Source organism: Drosophila bipectinata, chromosome 2L, assembly GCF_030179905.1.
Source record: "Drosophila bipectinata strain 14024-0381.07 chromosome 2L, DbipHiC1v2, whole genome shotgun sequence".
NCBI lineage: Eukaryota > Metazoa > Arthropoda > Insecta > Diptera > Drosophilidae > Drosophila > Drosophila bipectinata.
Genome location: NC_091736.1, coordinates 18,282,835 through 18,303,452, shown reverse-complemented (window position 1 = coordinate 18,303,452; position 20,618 = coordinate 18,282,835). Strand labels below are relative to the sequence as shown.

The window sequence follows — 20,618 nt, the reverse complement described above, 5'->3', positions numbered from 1 at the left end:
TCGGCCGCACTTTAGCCAATTCTATTTGTCTTCTGCTCGAAGATTTAATTAAAAAAGTCGAAAGCATGCAAAACGAACTTTTTTGGCGGGCAACCAAGGGAAGGTGAAATGCGGCTGGCATTAGCCAGAACTTTCCGGCAAGAGGTCCTGCCACGACCCGACCGACCACAAAGGATGCGCCCTAAGGAAGCCCGGCAACTTGGCAAACTTCTCCGGAGCACAGAGCGAAGCGGAGCCGAGTATCTCGTTATCATCGCCCATCATCAGCGTCAGATACAATAATAACAGGACCTCCAACAACAAAGGACTAGATGCCAGCCACTCGTCTTCGATTCCTTCGTTAGCAATACTTTTAAAGTAAATTGCGGCAGACCCTGGGGTGGGGGTTTGGCTGGGTGTTTTGGGTACTTGGGTTCTTGGGTAATGGGACGTCCTGGAGTCGGGTCCATGGAAAGTGCTCCCTGCACACGTTACGGCACTTTGCCCTCGCTCCATGCTTGGCTTCGTTTTGATTTTTCACTGCTCGCCCCTCATGGTGATGTGATGGTGGCCCCCAGTTTTCTCCAACCTTCTGCCTCCTGCTTCCTGCTTCCCGGGCTGGGAAAATTAATTGCATGCAAATATTGACAGAGAAAAAGTAAATATAATTTCATTGTTTACTCATAAATACGCATTATTTGGAAAATGAAAATAGAAAAGACCCAGCATCTTCACCCACACCTCCGAAAAATAACATTAAAACGAGGCAACACAAAGAAATAACTAATTACAATTAGCTCACTGTTTCAGAAACGACTAAAAAATTTTAAACAATTTCAAAAATATTTTTAATAAAAATTTATTTTAAAAGGAGGTCTTTTAGACACTAAAAACATAGTATAGTTAAGTAAAGGTAGGATTCTTTTTCTTTCTTTTCCCATCTCTCCACCCAGTGTAAAAATATAAAAATATAATTTTAAAAGGCTTTTCCCGTTTCTATGCTCTTGTGGAAAAGATATTGGCATTGGCCCTCTAATCGGTTTAAACATTCGGCGAAAACTCTGTCGGCTAATTGGCATCATTATTTTTGATGGGGTCACGCAGGCATCCTGCAGGCTCCTGGAATCGTTCCTAAAACCTTTTCGCCAGGAACCGAATCCCGGTCTGATAAATGGGAAAATGCTTAGCAAAGGTAATTAATGGGCAAGTGCAGGGGGGCTTTCAGCCTTTCAGTGTTCAGTGTTTGAGGCTTTGAGGCTATAATTAATGGGTCTGCTAAGCACGAACATGAGTCCTCAATTGCACCGTCGAGAAGAGTTGTTTCCTGAGTTGATAAAAATTGATGCCAATTAAAAGTTGGCAATCTGTGAAGCTGTCAAAATGGGTCAAGTTTTCAGGAGCAGGTCCTTTGCCGAAAAAATCTCCTTCTCGGCTTGGCTTTGGTACCACATTAAATGGCCCACCGAAGACTCTCTCAAATGCTTAAAACCCCCGGGCTAGCAACCTCCTCGAAAACAACAATTTACGGCTCCCAACTTGCTCGAGTGTTGTGCTTAATCGTCAAAAACACTTCTTATCGAAAAGCATTTCCTACCCCCGGATAAACTTTGCTCATAAATTATTACACAAAATTAGTTGCAGCAGGGAAGGCGGGGAAAAAGCTGAAGCATCTTCGGTGACTTAAAAAATTTAAAGCCCGGCAAGAAAATGAAATATGGGCGACTCGAGACAAAAAGCTAAATAATCACAGACATGTCGGATAATAAATGATTAACGTCCTGGCGGGTCGGGTGGAAACTAGAAAGGCTTCTGCCTCATCCAAGGCCCTGATAGCTCCGGGATTCTTGGCCGAATGTTGACCATTTCATTGCCCCAAATTGATATTGATGAGTAGAGCCCATTAGGATTTAGACCTCTGCCTGGAAAAGGGAAATTTTAATCATAATTGAGACAAAATAATATCCAATAAGCAAACACTTTCGCCCGCCGTCATTACTCAAAATAATATTCAAAAAAGACTTAGGATCAAAGCAAGCAGGCCGAGTTCTACACTCTTCCAGAGAATTTAACCTTATTTAACCTACCAATCCCTGGAGACAAATATGCTTGATAACTGAAATGCGGAACCGCAAACAAAAGAAGTCCAACTCCGTGCAGGATGAGCGCAAGGAGCGGATTATGCGATTCATCGAGGAGAACCGAAGAAAGGATTCAGATTGTAATGATAAAAGTCAGGCTTTAAAAAAGGATTCAGGACCTGCGTCATGTGTAATCTCAACGCCAACAACAGACCAACGATTAATAGGAGGTATATCTGGGCAAAGATTCTGTGCTCCACCCTGCTAAATATATCCAATTTCAGGCACCAGCAAGCCGACTGGAAAGCTACCCCGCACCGATAGTGAATGTCGGCTCAACGCTCCTGGACAGAGTTTCCTTCAAAAAAGAAGCTCCAATGTAGCAATAAGCTTACTGGAGCTGGTTATCCCAAATAAACCACGAGAGCAGCTGAAGAACAAGTGCAACTTTTTTCCCAAATATGTGGATCCTCGACCAAACAAAGATCAGACAACTCAGACGCTTTACAGGTAGAGGATCAATTTTTTCGAGAAAACCTATATAACGTTTGCTTTTTTTTTAAGGGAGTCCTCGGCGCAAACCCTGCCATACCTTCCGCAGCCCTTCACCAAACAAGATGTAGACCAAACGTTGGAGCTCTTAACTCTCCCCACTTTACTGCCAGGAGACGGGCCTCCGGGGCTCTACGAGGTGGATGTGCTCGAGCGAGCTCGCAAGCGCGGGGCTCTCCTCCAGGCTATGAGGACCAACATGAAACTCCACCAGGCGGATGCCAGGAAATTGGAATTTCAAAAGTACAAGAACCTGCTGCAGGCATTCGAGTGGTCGGAGTGGATACAGCGGGAGGAGTACCTCCAGGAATGCCAGATTCTGCGACTGGAGATCGTGATCAAGATGCTCGACAAGCGAGAGCGGGAGATGCACGCCGCCTCCAAGACGCGGATTGAGCAGGCCTGCGAGCGCATCGAGAAACGCCGCCAGGCAGACCTCCAGAAGAACGAGATAGAGTACCAACGCGGGATGCGACGGATAACCATGCAACTTGCCAAGACCTCCAGGAAGTGGGAGAAGCCAGACACGCTGTTCGCACTGGGTTCGCGCTGCTCCGAGTTCTACGCTCCGATCCGCCGATATGGCGTGGACCCCGTCCGTCGGAACTTCGAGCCGGAAGCCGGGCGTCGAGCATTCGACATGCGGATCGATAAGCTTGAGAAGCAGGTTAACATGAACCGGCTGAAGTGCCCCTTTAAGAAGCTGAAAGAGTGGGCCGAACCGAAGCTGCCGACCCACGAATACGAACAAAACTTCTGTTCGGAGGCCCATCTGCAAAGCCTCTACGAGTTCCTAAAGAGAATGAGGAAGCTCAGGGATCCTCGCACCGATACGCCTCTCTGCCTAAAAGAAAAGTTCGATTTTTCAAAGATTAATGACCGCGGAGATTCAACAGTCTCCTACGATCCAGCCCCGCAGTTCATCGGTAGGCGAACTCTAAAGCCGTGGGATAAGAAGCCACTCCATAGCACTCGACTTAAAGAACCGGAAGATCCAAAGGTAGATAGAGACCCAGGACAAGAGATCCAATACACCGACTTAGAAGCTTTGATTAGTGCCTACGAAGGCAAAGTTATCGGCTTCCTCATGGAGTTCCTCTTAGAGGAATCAAATCGGATGGTGGAGCAGCGACGTCTCCACGCCTTCGCAATCCTTTCGCTTAAAGAGCGTTGGCGCCGTGAGGCCATCGAAGGGGGAAACAGACAAAAGGAGAACGACTTGCGGACGCTGTACGAGGATATGTTCCAGCAGAGCATTTCAGTTAACAACGATGTGGCCGATCTCTTTATCAAGAACATCCTCGACACCGACGTGTCAGCAATTGCCGCCAACGAAGCGGCGGAATCGATGAACGAGATGGCTCTGCAGATCGACCGGGACATTGAGCGATGGCTGGAGAGCTTCAAGCTCATCCAGAATCCCCTAACATTTATACCGCTACGGCTTATGCTCCGGGACATGGTCAGCCCGGATTTGGATGCCGCCGTGGTGGAGCACGAAAACGCAATGATGATCCAGTACATTGTGGAGGAGGTGATCTTCGATAGGGTGTGGAAGGCACTAGAGCCCTTTGACGTAGGCAGTACCCTGACAAGCGACCTTATCGACCGCCTCATCGACAACGACCTCTACCTCTTCTCCACGGACAGCGAGAGCGATTCCGACCATATGCCCTCCTGGTACGAGGCCCAAGCCATTATCAGGAAACTCATTCGTTACTCAGTGCCCGGAAAGCGCTGGAAGGAGGAGAACGAGCGGATTGTTCACGATATATACGACGATATGCTAGACGACATCTTTGTTCAGTTGATTTTGAAATACTATCCACCCACTCAAGAACGGATCCAGTGCCAAGAGTATGAGGAAATTAATGAGGAGGAAGGGACTGACTTGATTTCTATAAGATCTGACTTATCCACCAGGAGTATTTTCAATGTTCATTCCGACCTATCCAGTTTTGACAACGATCAAGACAATGCAAGCGAACGTTTAAGGGTTATGGAGCTAACTGAAGATAACAATAACCTGAGTAGTCAAAAAGATGTCCAAGACGACTGGATGTGTGAAATAAACTAACAGAAAAGATGCAAAAAAATGTGAAGAAGCAATTCTCCAAGGATTTCGAATTTTACTATAACATTATATATTTTTATTCTCTTGTATAGACCAATAAATACATTTTTACACACCAAAGAGAAAGTTTGACTATTCAATGCATGTTCAATGCATGTATACCTTGTATAATTGTATCATGCAAATACCCATATTCGTCTCATTAAGGGTAATTTCCTCGTAGCCGGTTTTTAGTCACCTTTTTCTTGCTTCAATATTTTCACAATCACCTTAAGAAACTAAGTAGACTTTATACAAACAATTTAAAGCAATAACTCACACTTATAACTTACTCACTTACATACAAAAAATTCGTATACATAAACACCTTGCTATTAAAAATGGCTCCGGTAAAGGAGAAACAATCGCGGAAAGATCGGATACTTCAGTTCCTCCAGGAACATCGTGAGTTGACGCCCACTGGGTTGACTTCGCCAAGGAAGGAGGATGACTCCAGGCAAAAGAAACGTGTCACATTCACCCAGACGAAGAAACAGAGATCCTCTGGCGGCAAATCATTACCTAAGGTCAAGGAAACGGAAATTCAGATTGGACTGGGTCTTACTTCATGCCTGATCACCAAGTCCTCGGATACAAGAATATGCGGCGGTGGGTGCAGCATGGAATAAAGCCTAATTTAAGTAACAATATTATCCCAATTTCAGGCGCCAACAATCCTGGGGAGCGCGATGTTGGAAAACTTCCACGAACAGACAGCGAATGTCGGTTCAAGTCCCCAGGAATGAACTTTCTCAAGGAACGAAATGAAAACTGTGCTTCCCAAGTTCTCAAGTTAGTTCCTCCAAAACCGATTCGCAAGGAGCTGAAGAACAAATGCGACTTCTTTCCAAAGTTCTACGACAACAGTCCTTTCAAGGATCAGACCACACAAACGCTATATAGGTAAGACCGTTCAATACCCTAATAGTCTTAAATCTCATATCCGCTTTAAAGGGAGTCGTCTGCACAGACCTTGGCCTATTTGCCGGAGATAGAAAAGTCTGAGAAGAGTCAAAAACTTGAGCTTTTTTCCCTGTCCCAGTTGCTGCCGGGAGACAAGCCTCCAGGCCTTCACGAGGTGGAGATCCTGGAGCGATCGCGCCGTCGGTGGCTCTTCCGAGATTCTCTGAAACAAAACTTTCAAAAACTCTTCAACGAGGCCAGGGAGTTGGAGATTAAAACCAAGTACAAACCAATCCTACAGGCCTTCGAATGGGAGCAGTGGATCGAGCGAGAGGAGTATATTCAGGAGTGCCAGATGATGCGGCTGGAGATCGTGATCAAAATGTTTGACAAGCGGGAGAAGGAGATGCACGCCTCGTCCAATGTCCGTATTGAGCAGGCCTGTGAGCGTATAGAGAAGCGCCGTCAGGCGGGACTGCACAAGAACGAGATCGAGTACCAGCGCGGGATGAGGCGCATAACCATGCAACTGGCCAAGACCTCCCGAAAGTGGGAGAAGCAGGACACTCTAACCGCCCTGGGATCTCCCTGCTCTGAGTTCTACGGACCTATGATACGGCATGGGGTGGACCCGGCTCGCCGAAATTTCGCCCCCACCACCGGACACAAGGCGTTCGACATGAGGATCGACGATCTAGAGAAGAAGGTCAACATGAAAAATATACAGTGTCCCTTCAGCAAGCTTAAGGAGTGGTCGAAGCCCAAGGAATACGCCAGGGAGTATGAAAAGAACTTCTGCAACGACGACCATCTCCAAAAGCTTTACGAGTCCTTGAAGACCCTGAGAACCCAACAAGACTTGGTTAAGGATGCGCCCCAGTGCCTCAAGACCCGAATCCATAGAGATGCCGTAGAATTCGACAGTAGTGATGATTCATATCCAAGCTTCAGTTTGCCTCCAAGCCAATGGGACAGCAGAAAGTCCAGACATACCCCGACACAGATACAGAAGAAGATACGAAGAGAGCCCGAGCCACCAAAGAAGCCCGATGGAAAGTTTGGGAATATGAACCTGGAGGAGTTCGAAAACGTCATCAAAACATACGAAGGCAATTACATCGGTTGGATTATGCAGTTCCTGGATGATGAAATGGACCGACTCAAGGAGCAGCGTAAGCTCCACCTCTTCTCCATTGTGGCTCAGAAGGAACGCTGGCGCCGCGAAGCCCAGGAGGCTGGCGTCCGGCAGAAGGAGAACGACTTACGAATGCTGTACGAGGAATTGTTTCAGAAGTGCAACTGCATCCACCAGGAGCTCTCTAAAGGGTACATCGAAAACATTTTGACGACGGATGTGAATAACATCGTGGGGAACTTAGCTGAGCAGAAAATTTCTGAAGAAGGCCGGAAAATAGACGAAGAGTTGAACCGCTGGCTGGAGAGCTTCAAGCTTGTCCAAAATCCGCTTACTTACGTTCCTTTGAGACTTATGCTCCGCGACATGGTATCCCCGAACGTGGATGCCACCCTCCAACACCATGAAAAGATTCTGATCTCCCAGTATATAGTAGAGGACGTGATTTTTAACAGAGTGTGGAAGGTGGTGGAGCCCTTCGACATAGCCACCACCTTAAGCCGCGACCTCATCGATCGCCTCATCGACAACGACCTTTACCTCTTCTCTACGGACAGCGAGAGCGATACCGACCACAAGCCGTCTTGGTACGAGGCCCATGCCATTATTCGGAAGGTGATACGCCAGTCGGTACCCGGAAAGCGCTGGAAAGAAGAAAATGAGCGGATTATTTACAGTATATACGACGATATGTTGGACAACATCATCGGTGAATTGATTCTAGAACAGGAGCCCGTCGCTGGGGTTCCCTGTGTCCAGAATGACACAGTTGAGTCAAAGGTTGAAGAAAAGTTGCCTATTAAACTTCCTCGAGATCCCACCGGACCACTAAGAAAAAGCGTCGCGGGATTTGATCTCTTGGTTGGTCATACTAAGGACACCTATGATAAAACCGAGCTTGATATTGTGGATAGTGACCAGTTTTACGTTGATAAACATCTATTAAGTGTTGTTGATCTGAGAAAAGAGGGAATATCTGAAGAAATGAGTTCGGGGTGTCAAATTAATTAACAAACAAAGGACAAAGTTGTCGCTTGGTAAATCGTTAAAGGGTTTTGAATTTTGCTAGCAATAGTATGTCTTGTAATAATGTCTTGTATAATATGAAGCAAAAAAAAATAAAACTATGCGCCAAAAAATGAGTTTCTTTATGGTGGAATGTGAACCCCAGGCCAGGCAAAAATCGATTAGCCCACGAAACTCAGCCAACCCCTTGACAGCGGCTCGGTTGCCAGGACATTGCGCAAACTGTTTACTGACTGACTAACCCAATATTTTTCTTACTCACCCATCAAAGCTGTTTCGAACAGGTTAACCTAGTAGACTGCTTGTCTACCGACTGGGGAAAACATCACCTCATAAGTCATACGCAAAAGCAACCAATTCATATAAACACTAAACAACTTCGACTTAAAATGCCTCCGATAAAGGACAAACAGTCGCGGAAAGATCGGATACTTCAGTTCCTCCAGGAACATCGTGAGTTAAAGCCCACTGGCTTGATTTCGCCAAGGAAGGAGGATGACTCCAGGCAAAAGAAACGTGTCACATTCACCCAGGCGAAGAAACAGAGATCCTCTGGCGTCGAATCATTACCTAAGGTCAAGGAAACGGAAATGCAGATTGGACTGGGTCTTACCTCATGCCTGATCACCAAGTCCTCGGATACAAGAATATGCGGCGGTGGGTGCAGCATGGAATAAAGCCCAATTTAAAAGTAACATAATTTCTCCAATTTTAGGTGCCAACAATCCTGGGGAGCGCGATGTTGGAAAACTTCCACGAACAGACAGCGAATGTCGGTTCAAGTCGCCGGGAATAAACTTTCTCAAGGAACGAAATGAAAACTGTGCGTCCCAAGTTCTCAAGTTAGTTCCTCCAAAACCGATTCGCAAGGAGCTGAAGAACAAATGCGACTTCTTTCCAAAGTTCTACGACAACAGTCCTTTCAAGGATCAGACCACACAAACGCTATATAGGTAAGACCGTTCAATACCCTAATAGTCTTAAATCTCATATCCGCTTTAAAGGGAGTCGTCTGCACAGACCTTGGCCTATTTGCCGGAGATAGAAAAGTCTGAGAAGATTCAAAAACTTGAGCTTTTCTCCCTGTCTCAGTTGCTGCCGGGAGACAAGCCTCCAGGCCTTCACGAGGTGGAGATCCTGGAGCGATCGCGTCGTCGGTGGCTCTTCCGAGATTCTCTGAAACAAAACTTTCAAAAACTCTTCAACGAGGCCAGGGAGTTGGAGATTAAAACCAAGTACAAACCAATCCTACAGGCCTTCGAATGGGAGCAGTGGATCGAGCGAGAGGAGTATATTCAGGAGTGCCAGATGATGCGGCTGGAGATCGTGATCAAAATGTTTGACAAGCGGGAGAAGGAGATGCACGCCTCGTCCAATGTCCGTATTGAGCAGGCCTGTGAGCGTATAGAGAAGCGCCGTCAGGCGGGACTGCACAAGAACGAGATCGAGTACCAGCGCGGGATGAGGCGCATAACCATGCAACTGGCCAAGACCTCCCGAAAGTGGGAGAAGCAGGACACTCTAACCGCCCTGGGATCTCCCTGCTCTGAGTTCTACGGACCTATGATACGGCATGGGGTGGACCCGGCTCGCCGCAATTTCGCCCCCACCACCGGACACAAGGCATTCGACATGAGGATCGACGATCTAGAGAAGAAGGTCAACATGAAAAATATACAGTGTCCCTTCAGCAAGCTTAAGGAGTGGTCGAAGCCCAAGGAATACGCCAGGGAGTATGAGCAAAACTTCTGCAACGACGACAACCTCCAAAAGCTTTACGAGTCCTTAAAAACTTTGAGAACCCAACAAGACTTGGTTAAGGATGCGCCCCAGTGCCTCAAGACACGAATCCATAAAGATGCTGCAGAATTCGACAGTAGTGATGATTCATATCCAAGCTTCAGTTTCCCTCAAAGCCAATGGGACAGCAGAAAGTCCAGGCATACCCCTACACAAATACAGCAGAAACGTCAAGCAAAGAAAGAGCAGCCTCCGCTGCCTAAAGCAAAAAAAGAGGAAAAGGGCCAGGAGGACTTTGAGAGCCTTATTAGGACCTACGAAGGAACTTATATCGGTTGGATTATGCAGTTCCTGGCTGAAGAAATGGTACGGCTTAAGGAGCAACGTAAGCTACACTTGTTCACCATCCTGGCTCAGAAGGAACGCTGGCGCCGTGAAGCCCAGGAAGCTGGCGTCCGGCAGAAGGAGAACGACTTACGAATGCTGTACGAGGAGTTGTTCCAGAACTGCAACTCCCTCCACCAGGACGTCTCCAATGAGTACATCGACAAGATTCTATCAACGGATGTGAGAAACATCGTTGATAACCTAGCTGAACAGAAAATAACCGAAGATGCCTTGAAAATAGACGAGGAGATCGAACGCTGGATGGAAAGCTTCAAGGTCGTCCAGAATCCCCTTACTTTTGTCCCTTTGAGGCTTATGCTCCGCGACATGGTATCCCCGAACATGGACGCGGCTCTCCAACACCATGAGAAAACTCTGATCTCTCAGTACATAGTTGAGGACGTAATCTTTGACAAAGTCTGGAGCGTGCTAGAGCCTTTCGATATAGCCACCACATTGACCAGCGACCTCATCGATCGGCTGATCGACAACGACTTGTACCTCTTCTCCTCGGACAGCGAGAGCGAAACCCACCACCCATCATCATGGGTTGAGGTCCATGCCATAATGCGGAAGCTCGTACGGTATGCGGTTCCTGGCAAGAGGTGGAAGGAGGACAACGAGGTGATTGTTGAGGCAACATATAGGGACCTGTTTGACGATATTTTCGACGAAATCATCGCCAAGGCCGAGAACGTGCGCCCATTAAACTCCGACGAGCTGATGTCGTTGCGCTCGAGTGACGACTTCTTCCGTTTTCCCGAGGAGATGACCAGGAAATCAAGATGTCCGAAGTCAGATATGGACGCCATTTCAGTCGGTACCGCACCAGTTTCTATGAGAAACTCCTTGACTCTCCACGCTCAGTTATTGAATCTCTTTAAGAAGTTCCATGAGCACAAAATAACCAAGGAACTGAAAAGTGACGATCTGGGTATAGTTGTTTCAGACGCATCCCACAACGACAACTTCGTCAAGGCTGAGTATTACACTCCAATTACGCCAGGGGTGTTGCCATCAGACTCTGACATATTCAGCGTGACTAGTGTCACAGATATTCCCGAAAAAGGCGAACATCTCTCCATGCTGCGTTCTCATCATTCGCATGCCTACTTTGGAAAGACGCCTCGGAATAGATCCATTACGCTTGACGCAGTGGAGGAGGCTGAAGGGACTAAGCCCCCTGATCTGAACACTGAGGGCGACGTTTCCAGGAGATCTTCCAGAAGATTATCTTCCAGAAGATCATCTTCCAGAAGATCTTCTAGAAGATCAGAGAGATCTTCTTTCAGAAAAGAGGCAACGGATCAAGAAGTTGTTTTTGAGGACGAAATTCAGGCTCAAGCCCCCGGAGATTCCTTGGAATCCTTGGAAGACGAAGAGGAATCTGAGGCAAGAGACTCTCACTATACCTATTCAACTAAAGATTCACAGCTCTTCAGTTTTAAATCCTAGTTTAAAATCCATACCACTTTTTTTAAATTTGATAGGTAACGGTTCAATTCGTTACTTTCATAAGCATCGTTTGGCACAGTTTCGATTCAGACTCACGCAGTATGGCAAATAAAAAGATACTCACAGGTTGCTGTAATACATTTAACTTGTTTACTTATACAAGTCTCCTGTTAGTCCCTGGTTGATAAAATAAAAATTTGGTAAAAAGGGTTTGTTTTCCAAATACCTTTAAAATCGGCCCCAAGGATGCTGGTGTTTTAAAGCTCCATAGGCCACATGCATGCTGGCCTAAATCTGAATGGAAATAATGTCTGGCAATTATTTTAATATTTTTCATGTTGCTCAGACTTCACGTTTATTTTAGCCACCACATAATATTTAAGAAATATACATTTTCAAGCCGAACAAACCAAAAACTCTTAGAAGCTCAGCTGGCAGAGCAGTGCCGTACCCCGAATGATCCAATGGGAGGTCGGGGTACTGGGATTGCAAAGCAGCAACATGGCCACCACAAAGTTAGTACTGTGTCCTGTGGTGGACAGGACTCCCCGCCGCTCTGCCGTTTTGTACAAGGGACAAAGGTAGTTGTGCCGATCGGGCAGATCAACCCGTTTAAGCGGCTTCAACCAAATCAGAGGCATCGTATCAAACAGCTCCCTGGGCCGCGATTCGGCCAGATACTTGCCAACGCGATCCCATCGGGCGCCCTCCAGGTATATCCCGTACACAAAGACACCGTCATCGGGAGCTTTCAGGCCCTGGATTTGGGTCTCTTCCAGCGAAAGAACGTCGTAGTCGAAAGCTAGCAAATCGATAGATATCACGTATTTTCGGGCGTAGTTCTGCTGGGCGCCCGTCAAAAAGGCCTGGGTGAAGAAGAAGCCGGACAGCCAGAACGTCGAGGGAGCTCCATGATCAAACCAGTTCTGTTCAAATAGGCAAATGAGTGAGTACTTCAATCGATCAAAGGGGAAATATGTATATCACTTACCTGCAGGAACTCAAGACGTCGCAGAAAATCTGTAACATAGCTACCCAGAGGCTTCAGACTTGGATAGGATTTTCCAGCCCACATTGCCGGTATTTTGGCTATCAAGACGGACTTGTAGACAGCTTCCACGGCGGCAGACATGACGACCAAGCCTGTTGGATATTGAATTGTTTAATCGGAAATAATGAATTTAAAATAGGGATGCCCATTAAAAAATGTAACATGGTATTCGCTCAAAGTTAACTTAGTAGCCCGTTCTTTCTTAAATTTAATTAGACATTAAACAAGTTTGAAGAAAACACAACCACACAACTACCCAAAGACACATTTTCGTTTCTTTTTTCTTTTCGTTCATTGAAAAACCCAAAAAAAGAGTAGTTTATCAATTTAATTGTATAATGCCGTCCACTGAGAAGAAAACAAAGAATGTTCTTGAGAAGGCAAGACAAGAACGGCAAAAAGAAAGGGCTCTGCGAGTCACACTCACCAAACCAGGAGGAAAAAAAGACCTAGGACAGATACTAACATCATGTCTGACTACCTCTGTCCCACAACTGAGAATGTCTGGCGGTAGGTTTACTAATCTTATTGTTCCAAAAATGGTAATATATTGGGTTTTTAGGAACCAACGATCCATCTAAGCGACGGACAGGAAAACTACCCCGGACCGACAGCGAATGCCAACTTAAAGCCCCAGGAATGCAATTTCTATCTGAGAAACAGCCCAAAGTCACAACCCGTGAGGTTACAATATCTCCTTCAGTAACCTTAACAAGCAAATTGAATAACAAATGTGACTTCTTTCCAAAGTTTGAGGATAAAAATCCTTTCAGGAACCAAAGAACTCAAACGCTTTATAGGTAAGTGAACAGAAATTCTTAAGGGAATGACTTGCTTCAACCATTTGCTTCCAGAGAGTCCTCGGCACAGACCCTGGCCTACCTTCCAGAAGTTCTCGACAAGGAAAATGTGAAACCTTTCGAGCTGTTTTCATTGCCATCCGTGCTGCCGGGCGACAAGCCTCCAGGGCTCTACGAGGCGGAGGTCCTGGAGCGCTCCAGAAAGCGCTGGACCTTCAGAGACGCCCTCAAGGCCAATTTGAGAGTCCTTCTCAAGGACGCCAGGGAAAAGGCCATAAAGTCGCAGTACAAGCCCCTATTAGAAGCCTTCGAGTGGGAGCAGTGGATCGAGCGGGAGGAATATATCCAGGAGTGCCAGATGATGCGTCTGGAGATTGTGATCAAAATGTTTGACAAGCGGGAGAAGGAGATGCACTCCGCCTCCAAGACCCGGATTGAGAAAGCCTGTGAGGAGATCGAGAAGCGTCGCCAAGCCGCCTTGCAAAAGAACGAGAGGGAGTACAATCGGGGAATGCACCGCTTGGAGATCTCATTGTCCAAGAAACCACGTAAGTGGCAAAGACAGAACCCGGTGGAGTCTCTGAGTAGCCCGTGCTCCGAGTTCTATGCGCCACTTATGAGACACGGAGTTGATCCAGCTCGTCGAAGCTTTGTGCCGAAAACTGATCGCAAGGCTTTCGACATGAGAATCGACGAACTGGAAAAGAAGGTGAACATGAATAGTCTGAAATGTCCCTTCAGAACCCTTAAAAAGTGGTCCAAGCCCAAGGAGCATATGACGGAGTACGAGCAAAACTTCTGCAACGAGAAAAATCTGCAGAAGTTGTTCGACACCCTAAAAACTCTAAGAACCCAGTCCACCAAAGACAAGGAGGCGCCGAAATGCCTGCGAAAGCGAGTGAAGCCCTATGTACACTTAGAGGACTCGCTTACGAGACTGACCACTCTATCGAACCTCTATCAAACCCATGAGAAGGACGATCGCGCTTTATCGGTCAAGGAAGATCCGCCGAAACCGCCTACTGACTGGTATTTGAGACCACCATTGAATGATGATTTCTGCACTGAGCCAGATTTTCTTGTGGCGGAGAGTGTGCGACATGCTATAGAGGACATACTGAACTCCTTCGAGGGCACCTACATAGGCTGGTACATGCAGTTCCTGTCGGAGGAAATGACCCGACTCTCAGAACAGCGGAGGTTGCATGTACTGTCGGTTTTGGCCCAAAAGGAGCGCTGGCGGCGCGAGGCGGCCGAGGCAGGAATCAGGCAGAGGGAGAACGACATGCGGCGGCTGTACGAGGAAATGTTCCAGAAAACCAGCACTGTCAACCAACAGATTTCGCACGATTACATTAGAAGTATACTTACTACCGACATGCAGAACAACGCTCAAGGAGTTGCCGCCGAAACGACATCGCACCTGGCCAGACAGATCGACAGCGACATCGAGAGGTGGCTGGAAAGCTTCAAGTTGATCCAGAATCCCCTGACCTTCGTTCCCCTGCGAATGATGCTCAAGGACATGGTGTGTCCGGACGTGGACGCAGTTCTGCGTCACAATGAAAGCGTCATAGTTGTAAAACATGTAATGGAGGATGTGCTATTTCCGAAAATGTGGAATGAACTAGACCACTTCGATATTGCCTTCACGTTGACGAGCGACCTTATTGACCGGCTGATCGACAATGACCTCTACCTTTTCTCCACGGACAGCGAGAGTGAGACTCCACAGAAGCCATCCTGGTACGAGGCCGAGGCCATAGTTAGGAAGCTCATCCGACAGGCAGTGCCAGGGAGACGCTGGAAGGAGCAAAACGAACGGATAGTTTACGAAATCTACAATAGCCTCGTCGACAACCTTTTCTTTGAGATCCTGAACAACATGGAGCTTTCATTTTCGACCAAACCATTAATTGAACTGCGTCCGTTTATGTCGCACGGTGTGATTCGCTCTTCAGACGACATAAGAGCAAAGGAAAACGAAGATGTGCAGTCGATAGGGAACGTCAGCACACTGACATATTCCAAATTCATTCAGTCTAATGTACTGAACATTGTTAAGAAACGGAAGGGGGACAAGATCACACGGGAATTGGAAAACTTGGACCAATATGTGACCGATGATAAGTCCTTTGATTTCGACACACTCTTGAGAACCGAGGTAATCACACCAGCAGTCAATATATACCAAGCAAACAATGATATATTTAGCGTAAAAAGCACTCTTGACGTACCCGAAGAATACCAGTTGGAGGCACTCAAGGGCAGAGGCTACAGGGTGATGCTCCCCACAATGGCCGAAATGGATCCCGGTGCACTAAAGAACGCCGAAATGGATCCCGATGCAGTAAAGAATCAAGCTTCACTCGACTCGGAAAAACCGAAACACACACCCGCATCGTTTGAAAACCGAATGTTGAAAAACCAACTTTCGGGAGAATCATTAGCCAGTCGAACAGACAAAAGAGTTAGGGAAGTGTTAGAGATTGAAGATCATAAAAGAGAAAAAAATATAAAGGTAATTGGACTAGCGGAGGATCATTCTGGAAAAAAGGAGACACTCACATCCAGATCAGAAGAGGATCGAACAAATGAAAAGCAAATGGACTTTAGATCCGAAAATAATCTATCAGAAAAAGGGAAAACTCTTATTCAAGAATTGGAGACGGAACTGAAGGCGGAGGAGTCTGAACGTCGGAGCTACGAAAACATTGCGTTCGACTTAATAAACCAAATCTTAGGAGATAAAATCCAAGATGATACGAGTGTGCTGCATGAGAACCAAGCACACATGATGGAGCCAATCGGCGAAGAAGATACAAGCGTACTGCATGAGATCCAAACACATGTGATGCAGTCAGTTGGTGAAGAGGATACGAGCATGCTGCATCAGAACCAAATACACGTAATAGAGCCAATTGGTGAAAGGGAAAACGATGAAGAACAACAGGAAGATATCTTAGTGATGCACATGAACGACTCGGACATCAAGGAGGCCGGAAAAGACTCTACCTTCAGTCTTGCTTTCAACTCGGAGCGGCGTCCAGGTCCTAGCGATTCTGATGATTTGCCCACTTCTGCACCACCTGTAGATGACGGAGACCGACCTTTCGTAGCTGAAAGCCCAAGACCATTATCAGCAGAACCATCCGACCACTCTACAGTAGTTTACGAACACAGAGGCACAACTTCACGACTTAAGAAGTAATTAAATAAATATCACAATCGTATTGTAATCAAAACATCTTACACAAGAAACAATAAATTTTGATAAGCATATAACACTAGTGACTAGTCTATGGGAACATGACAAATAATTCCATCAAAGTAGCCATTGAAAAAGGGAAGGAAATTTCACCAAAAGTTTAGTCATTACTCAAACTCTAATATCCACAAAAACACACTTAAAAACTAATTACACAAAAACAATAATTAATTATTTATAAAAATTAAAAAAAAAATAGTTGCTGGAGATTACTGTTCAACAAAAAATGCAGAGACCAAAAAATAATCTTGTTAAGGGAAAGGTTCTTAGGTTTAATGCGAAAGAACGGAATCCACAAAGGAAAACACTAAAGAAAATATCGTCCAACTGCCCGCAGAATAACGTCCTGACAGAACAGGGCCAGGGCCTCACCTCATGTTTGATAACTACATGCCCAAATTTAAGAATCGAAGGAGGTAGGTTTAAAAGAAAAGAGGGATCTTACTTCAAATCAGGTTCTCTTTCTAGGAGCCAACGATCCAGCCAAACGCAGTGTCGGAAATCTACCTCGAACTGACAGCGAATGCCAATTTAAAGCTCCAGGAATCCTCTTCATGGCAAAGAAAAATACCACAATGTCTACCCACGAAGTAAAGATGGAAACCTTGGAAATAGAACCGAAGGCCAAGCCTATTCGCTCTTCAAACCAACAAACACAAACACTTTATAGGTAAGTTCCAATTAACAGAGGATGCACACATTCTCCAATAATTTCCCATTTTAGGGAGTCCTCGGCACAAACCCTGCCATACCTGCCAGAAGTTCTTGATAAGTTGGATGTACAAGAATTGGAACTGTTCTCCTTGCCAACTGTGCTTCCCGGAGACACGCCTCCGGGGCTCTTCGAAGTCGAGGTCCTGGAACGTTCGAAAAAGCGATGGGCCTTCAAAAATTCCCTCAACCAAAATATTAAAACATTTTTCAGAGATGTGAGGAAAAAAACCATAGAGCTACAATACCAGCCCATTCTGGAGGCATTGGAGTGGGAGCAATGGATCCAGCGAGAAGAGTACATCCAGGAGTGCCAAATGATGCGCCTGGAGATTGTGATCAAGATGTTCAACAAGCGGGAGAAGAAAATGCACTCCGCCTCCATGTCGCGGATTGAGAAAGCCTGCGAGGAAATCGAGAGGCGTCGCCAAGCCAGTTTGGGCAAGAATGAACGTCAATTCAATAGGGAGCTGCGCAAATTAAACGCCAAGAAGACCAAGTGGCGGAAGGAGAGCCCCCTGCAGGCACTGGGTAGCCCGTGCTCCGAGTTCTACGCGCCACTTTTGAGACACGGCGTCGATCCAGCCCGTCGAAGCTACTTGCCGAAAACCAAACGCAAGGCTTTCGACATGAGAATCGACGAACTGGAAAAGAAGGTCAACTTGAAGAATGTGAAATGTCCCTTCGCGACCCTGTCGAAGTGGTCCAAACCCAAGGAACCCCTTCAGGAGTACGAGCAAAACTTCTGCAATGACAAGAATCTGCAGAACCTATACGAGAGCCTAAAAAAGCTAAGAACCGCAGAACCTCAGCAAAAAGCGGAACCAAGATGTCTGGTAAAGCGTCCAAAAGCTGATCCAAAAGTCAGGACCGTAGGCTCCATTTTTAACCTAACCCGTTTTACGGGCCTGTACGAAGACGATGATAGTTTTCCAATCCACAGAAAGACCAAAGTGCCCCTAAATCCCCGCAGTCAAGGATTCCATTCTCAGTCCAAGCAGGAAATGGAAAAGTTAAGGAAAGAAACTGTGCGTCACCAATTTGAGGACATACTGAACTCTTTCGAAGGCACCTACATTGGCTATATAATGCAGTTTTTGTCGGACGAACTATCCCGCCTCAAGGAGCAGCAAAAGCTCCACTTTTATTGCATGATGGCCCAAAAGGAGCGCTGGCGACGCGAGGCCATGGAGAGCGGCTTACGCCAAAAGGAAAACCACATGCGACTCGTCTACGAGGAACTGTTCCAGCACTGCACATGGGCCCAAGGCAACGTTTCTGACAACTACGTAGAACACCTTCTTAAAACAGATGTCGACCATTGTGCTCAACAAGAAGCCACCGAGGTAATAATTGATGTGGCGAAACAAATCGACGCGGACATAGAAAAGTGGCTGGAAAGCTTCAAGGAGATCCAGAATCCCCTCACTTACGGTCCTTTGAGGAAGAATTGCATGGACATGATTCTACCCGACCCGGAAGCTCTACTAAGAGAAAAAGAAATCACCCAGATCGTAGAGTTCGTAGTGGAGGATGTGCTCTTTCCGAGAATTTGGGAGGAACTAGGTCCTTTCGATATTGGAACCACGTTGACGAGCGATCTGATTGACCGCCTGATCGACAACGATTTGTACCTCTTCTCCACCGACAGTGAAGATGACATTCCTCAACAGGAATCCTGGTGTGAGTCCAGGGCCATAATTAGGAAACTTATCCGAAGCGCAGTTCCGGAGCAGCACTGGAAAGGAGAAGTCGAACGGATTGTGTTTGAAAACTGCAGAGATCTTTTCGATGATGTTATTGACAAAATCATATCAAACATGGAGAATCCTGGGCCCCCCACCTTGGTAGATCTGCATGTCACCAAGTCTCAAAGCTTCATTACTCCAGCGGACGACATTAGACTGAAGGAAGGTATCTTCGCCCAGACCTTAGACACTGCAGTCTCCCTGCCGGATACAGATTTTATACGAATGCACATTTTGAATTTGATACAGAAAATTAAATGGGACACAGTCACGAGAAAACTGGAGAATCAGGACAATTATGCTGGAGACGAATTGTCCTTCATCTTTGACACATATCTTAAGTCCCAGGTAATAAATCCCGTCGAGGCGAGACAATCGGAAAATGTTCTCAATGACATATTCAGCGTATTAAGTTCCATGGACATTCCTGACGAAATCAGCTTAAATTTACTTAAAGGTAGTAAAATAAAAGTAGAAAAAGAAAATTATAAAGAGGCATACGAGGAGTCCGAGTACCTGTCATCAGGGACGATTGAATCAGGAACGGACTTTTCGGCACGGCAATCCGACGAGGATAGCCTTACCGGCGAAACTAAACATTCACAGGGTACACAAAGTTTAAAGCACTCCAAAAGTACAAGGTCGTTCATAAGGACCCCCTATTCGGACGACCTACAAAAGGTCCATGTATCATTGGATTCAAATAGCAAGTCATATTATGAAGAATGGAGAGGATCTGATTCAGATCCCACTAGCAAAACGGCAGGAGTGTCAACGAGCGCAAGTGAAATACAAATTCCAAATACCACATCTACTCGAACGCGTCGTGACGACCAAATATAATAGAACTTCTGTAATAGCCATTTAATAAAAATAACATGAGAATTAAAATACTAACTAATAAAGTAATAATAATTTAAACTTTCAGGGTTCAAAAAGGACTTCATATTTTTAATTAAAAACAAGAAAGGAAAGCTAACTTCGGGCGGAGCCGAAGTTGATATACCCTTGCAGTTAAAACCGGATATATATCGCAAGCATCGGACATCGTTTGCCGATCCTTATGAGAATACGATACTATAACCCAATGTATTATAATATAAAATCTAAAAAAAGTCCCAAACTTCTATCTTCTAAAGTACCAAAGTTTGTAATTCTACCAAAAACCATTTCCGATCGTTCAGTTATATGGCAGCTACAAGATATAGTCAGCCGGTCGTTATAAAATTTGGTAGGTCGGATTAAGTGACCAAAAATAGAATCTGTACTAAAGGGGCCCATCCACAGGCGAACATGTTCGGCGAACATGTTGTGCTCGACGAACTTTTTCCTGTGGATGGTAGTGTTCGTTGTCAAATTTTGTGTTTGTCAAAATGTTCGAATGGAATTGAAATCGTTCTATTTTGACAACGTTTGCAACAACATGCTCGCCAATGGATGGCAATGTTGGCACGAACGTCAGTTTGAAAAAACGTTTTGGTAGAGAAAAATGAATAAAAAGTGCAATATTATTTTGCAATATTATTTATGGCAAATACTTATTGCCATAAGTGCAATTAGAGTGCCGATGATGTTCGAAAAAATTGATCGATAAATGATGTTCGCACGAATTTTGGCTCTAGTTAGTGGGGAAAATGAAATTCAAGTAGGCGAGCATGTTGACGAACATGCT

General features: G+C 45.8%; 6 protein-coding genes across 8 annotated transcripts in view; 5 read left to right on the top strand and 1 right to left on the bottom strand.

The window, feature by feature from the left end:
* The first annotated feature begins 1,964 nt into the window (after positions 1–1,964).
* Positions 1,965–4,799, top strand: LOC108132258 (cilia- and flagella-associated protein 91). Its single transcript, XM_043213789.2, has 3 exons — positions 1,965–2,287; positions 2,342–2,567; positions 2,622–4,799. The coding sequence occupies exons 1-3, from the start codon at positions 2,098–2,100 to the stop codon at positions 4,684–4,686; spliced, it is 2,481 nt and encodes an 826-aa protein (XP_043069724.2). The 5' UTR covers positions 1,965–2,097; the 3' UTR covers positions 4,687–4,799.
* Positions 4,800–4,972: 173 nt separating this feature from the next.
* On the top strand, positions 4,973–7,896 carry LOC108132247 (cilia- and flagella-associated protein 91-like). The gene is made up of 3 exons (XM_017251575.3): positions 4,973–5,331; positions 5,388–5,625; positions 5,677–7,896. Exons 1-3 carry the CDS (start codon positions 5,064–5,066, stop codon positions 7,769–7,771), a joined length of 2,601 nt encoding a protein of 866 aa, XP_017107064.2. The 5' UTR covers positions 4,973–5,063; the 3' UTR covers positions 7,772–7,896.
* A 194-nt stretch (positions 7,897–8,090) lies between these two features.
* On the top strand, positions 8,091–11,511 carry LOC108132249 (uncharacterized). The gene is made up of 3 exons (XM_017251579.3): positions 8,091–8,443; positions 8,502–8,739; positions 8,791–11,511. The coding sequence occupies exons 1-3, from the start codon at positions 8,176–8,178 to the stop codon at positions 11,366–11,368; spliced, it is 3,084 nt and encodes a 1,027-aa protein (XP_017107068.2). The 5' UTR covers positions 8,091–8,175; the 3' UTR covers positions 11,369–11,511.
* A 190-nt stretch (positions 11,512–11,701) lies between these two features.
* The window catches only part of Dhc36C (Dynein heavy chain at 36C), a 32,933-nt gene continuing 24,016 nt past the window's right edge, over positions 11,702–20,618 (bottom strand). For both annotated transcript variants that reach the window (XM_017251692.3, XM_070277498.1), the window contains exons 23-24: positions 12,360–12,511; positions 11,702–12,294 (exon numbers count right to left, since the gene is read on the bottom strand). In XM_017251692.3, the coding sequence (XP_017107181.2) occupies positions 11,788–12,294; positions 12,360–12,511 (659 nt within the window). In that variant the 3' untranslated portion in view covers positions 11,702–11,787. The remainder of the gene's footprint in view (positions 12,295–12,359; positions 12,512–20,618) is intronic.
* LOC108132199 (uncharacterized) lies at positions 12,624–16,514 on the top strand. The gene is made up of 3 exons (XM_043213756.2): positions 12,624–12,929; positions 12,982–13,219; positions 13,274–16,514. Exons 1-3 carry the CDS (start codon positions 12,758–12,760, stop codon positions 16,428–16,430), a joined length of 3,567 nt encoding a protein of 1,188 aa, XP_043069691.2. The 5' UTR covers positions 12,624–12,757; the 3' UTR covers positions 16,431–16,514.
* Positions 16,580–19,824, top strand: LOC138925778 (cilia- and flagella-associated protein 91-like). Of its 2 annotated transcripts, none has more exons than XM_070277175.1 (3): positions 16,580–16,903; positions 16,956–17,157; positions 17,212–19,824. In XM_070277175.1, the coding sequence occupies exons 1-3, from the start codon at positions 16,714–16,716 to the stop codon at positions 19,787–19,789; spliced, it is 2,970 nt and encodes a 989-aa protein (XP_070133276.1). In that variant the 5' UTR covers positions 16,580–16,713; the 3' UTR covers positions 19,790–19,824. The 2 variants fall into 2 exon arrangements, with proteins under 2 accessions (XP_070133276.1, XP_070133277.1); XM_070277176.1 differs by having other exon boundaries at positions 16,767–16,903; positions 16,943–17,157.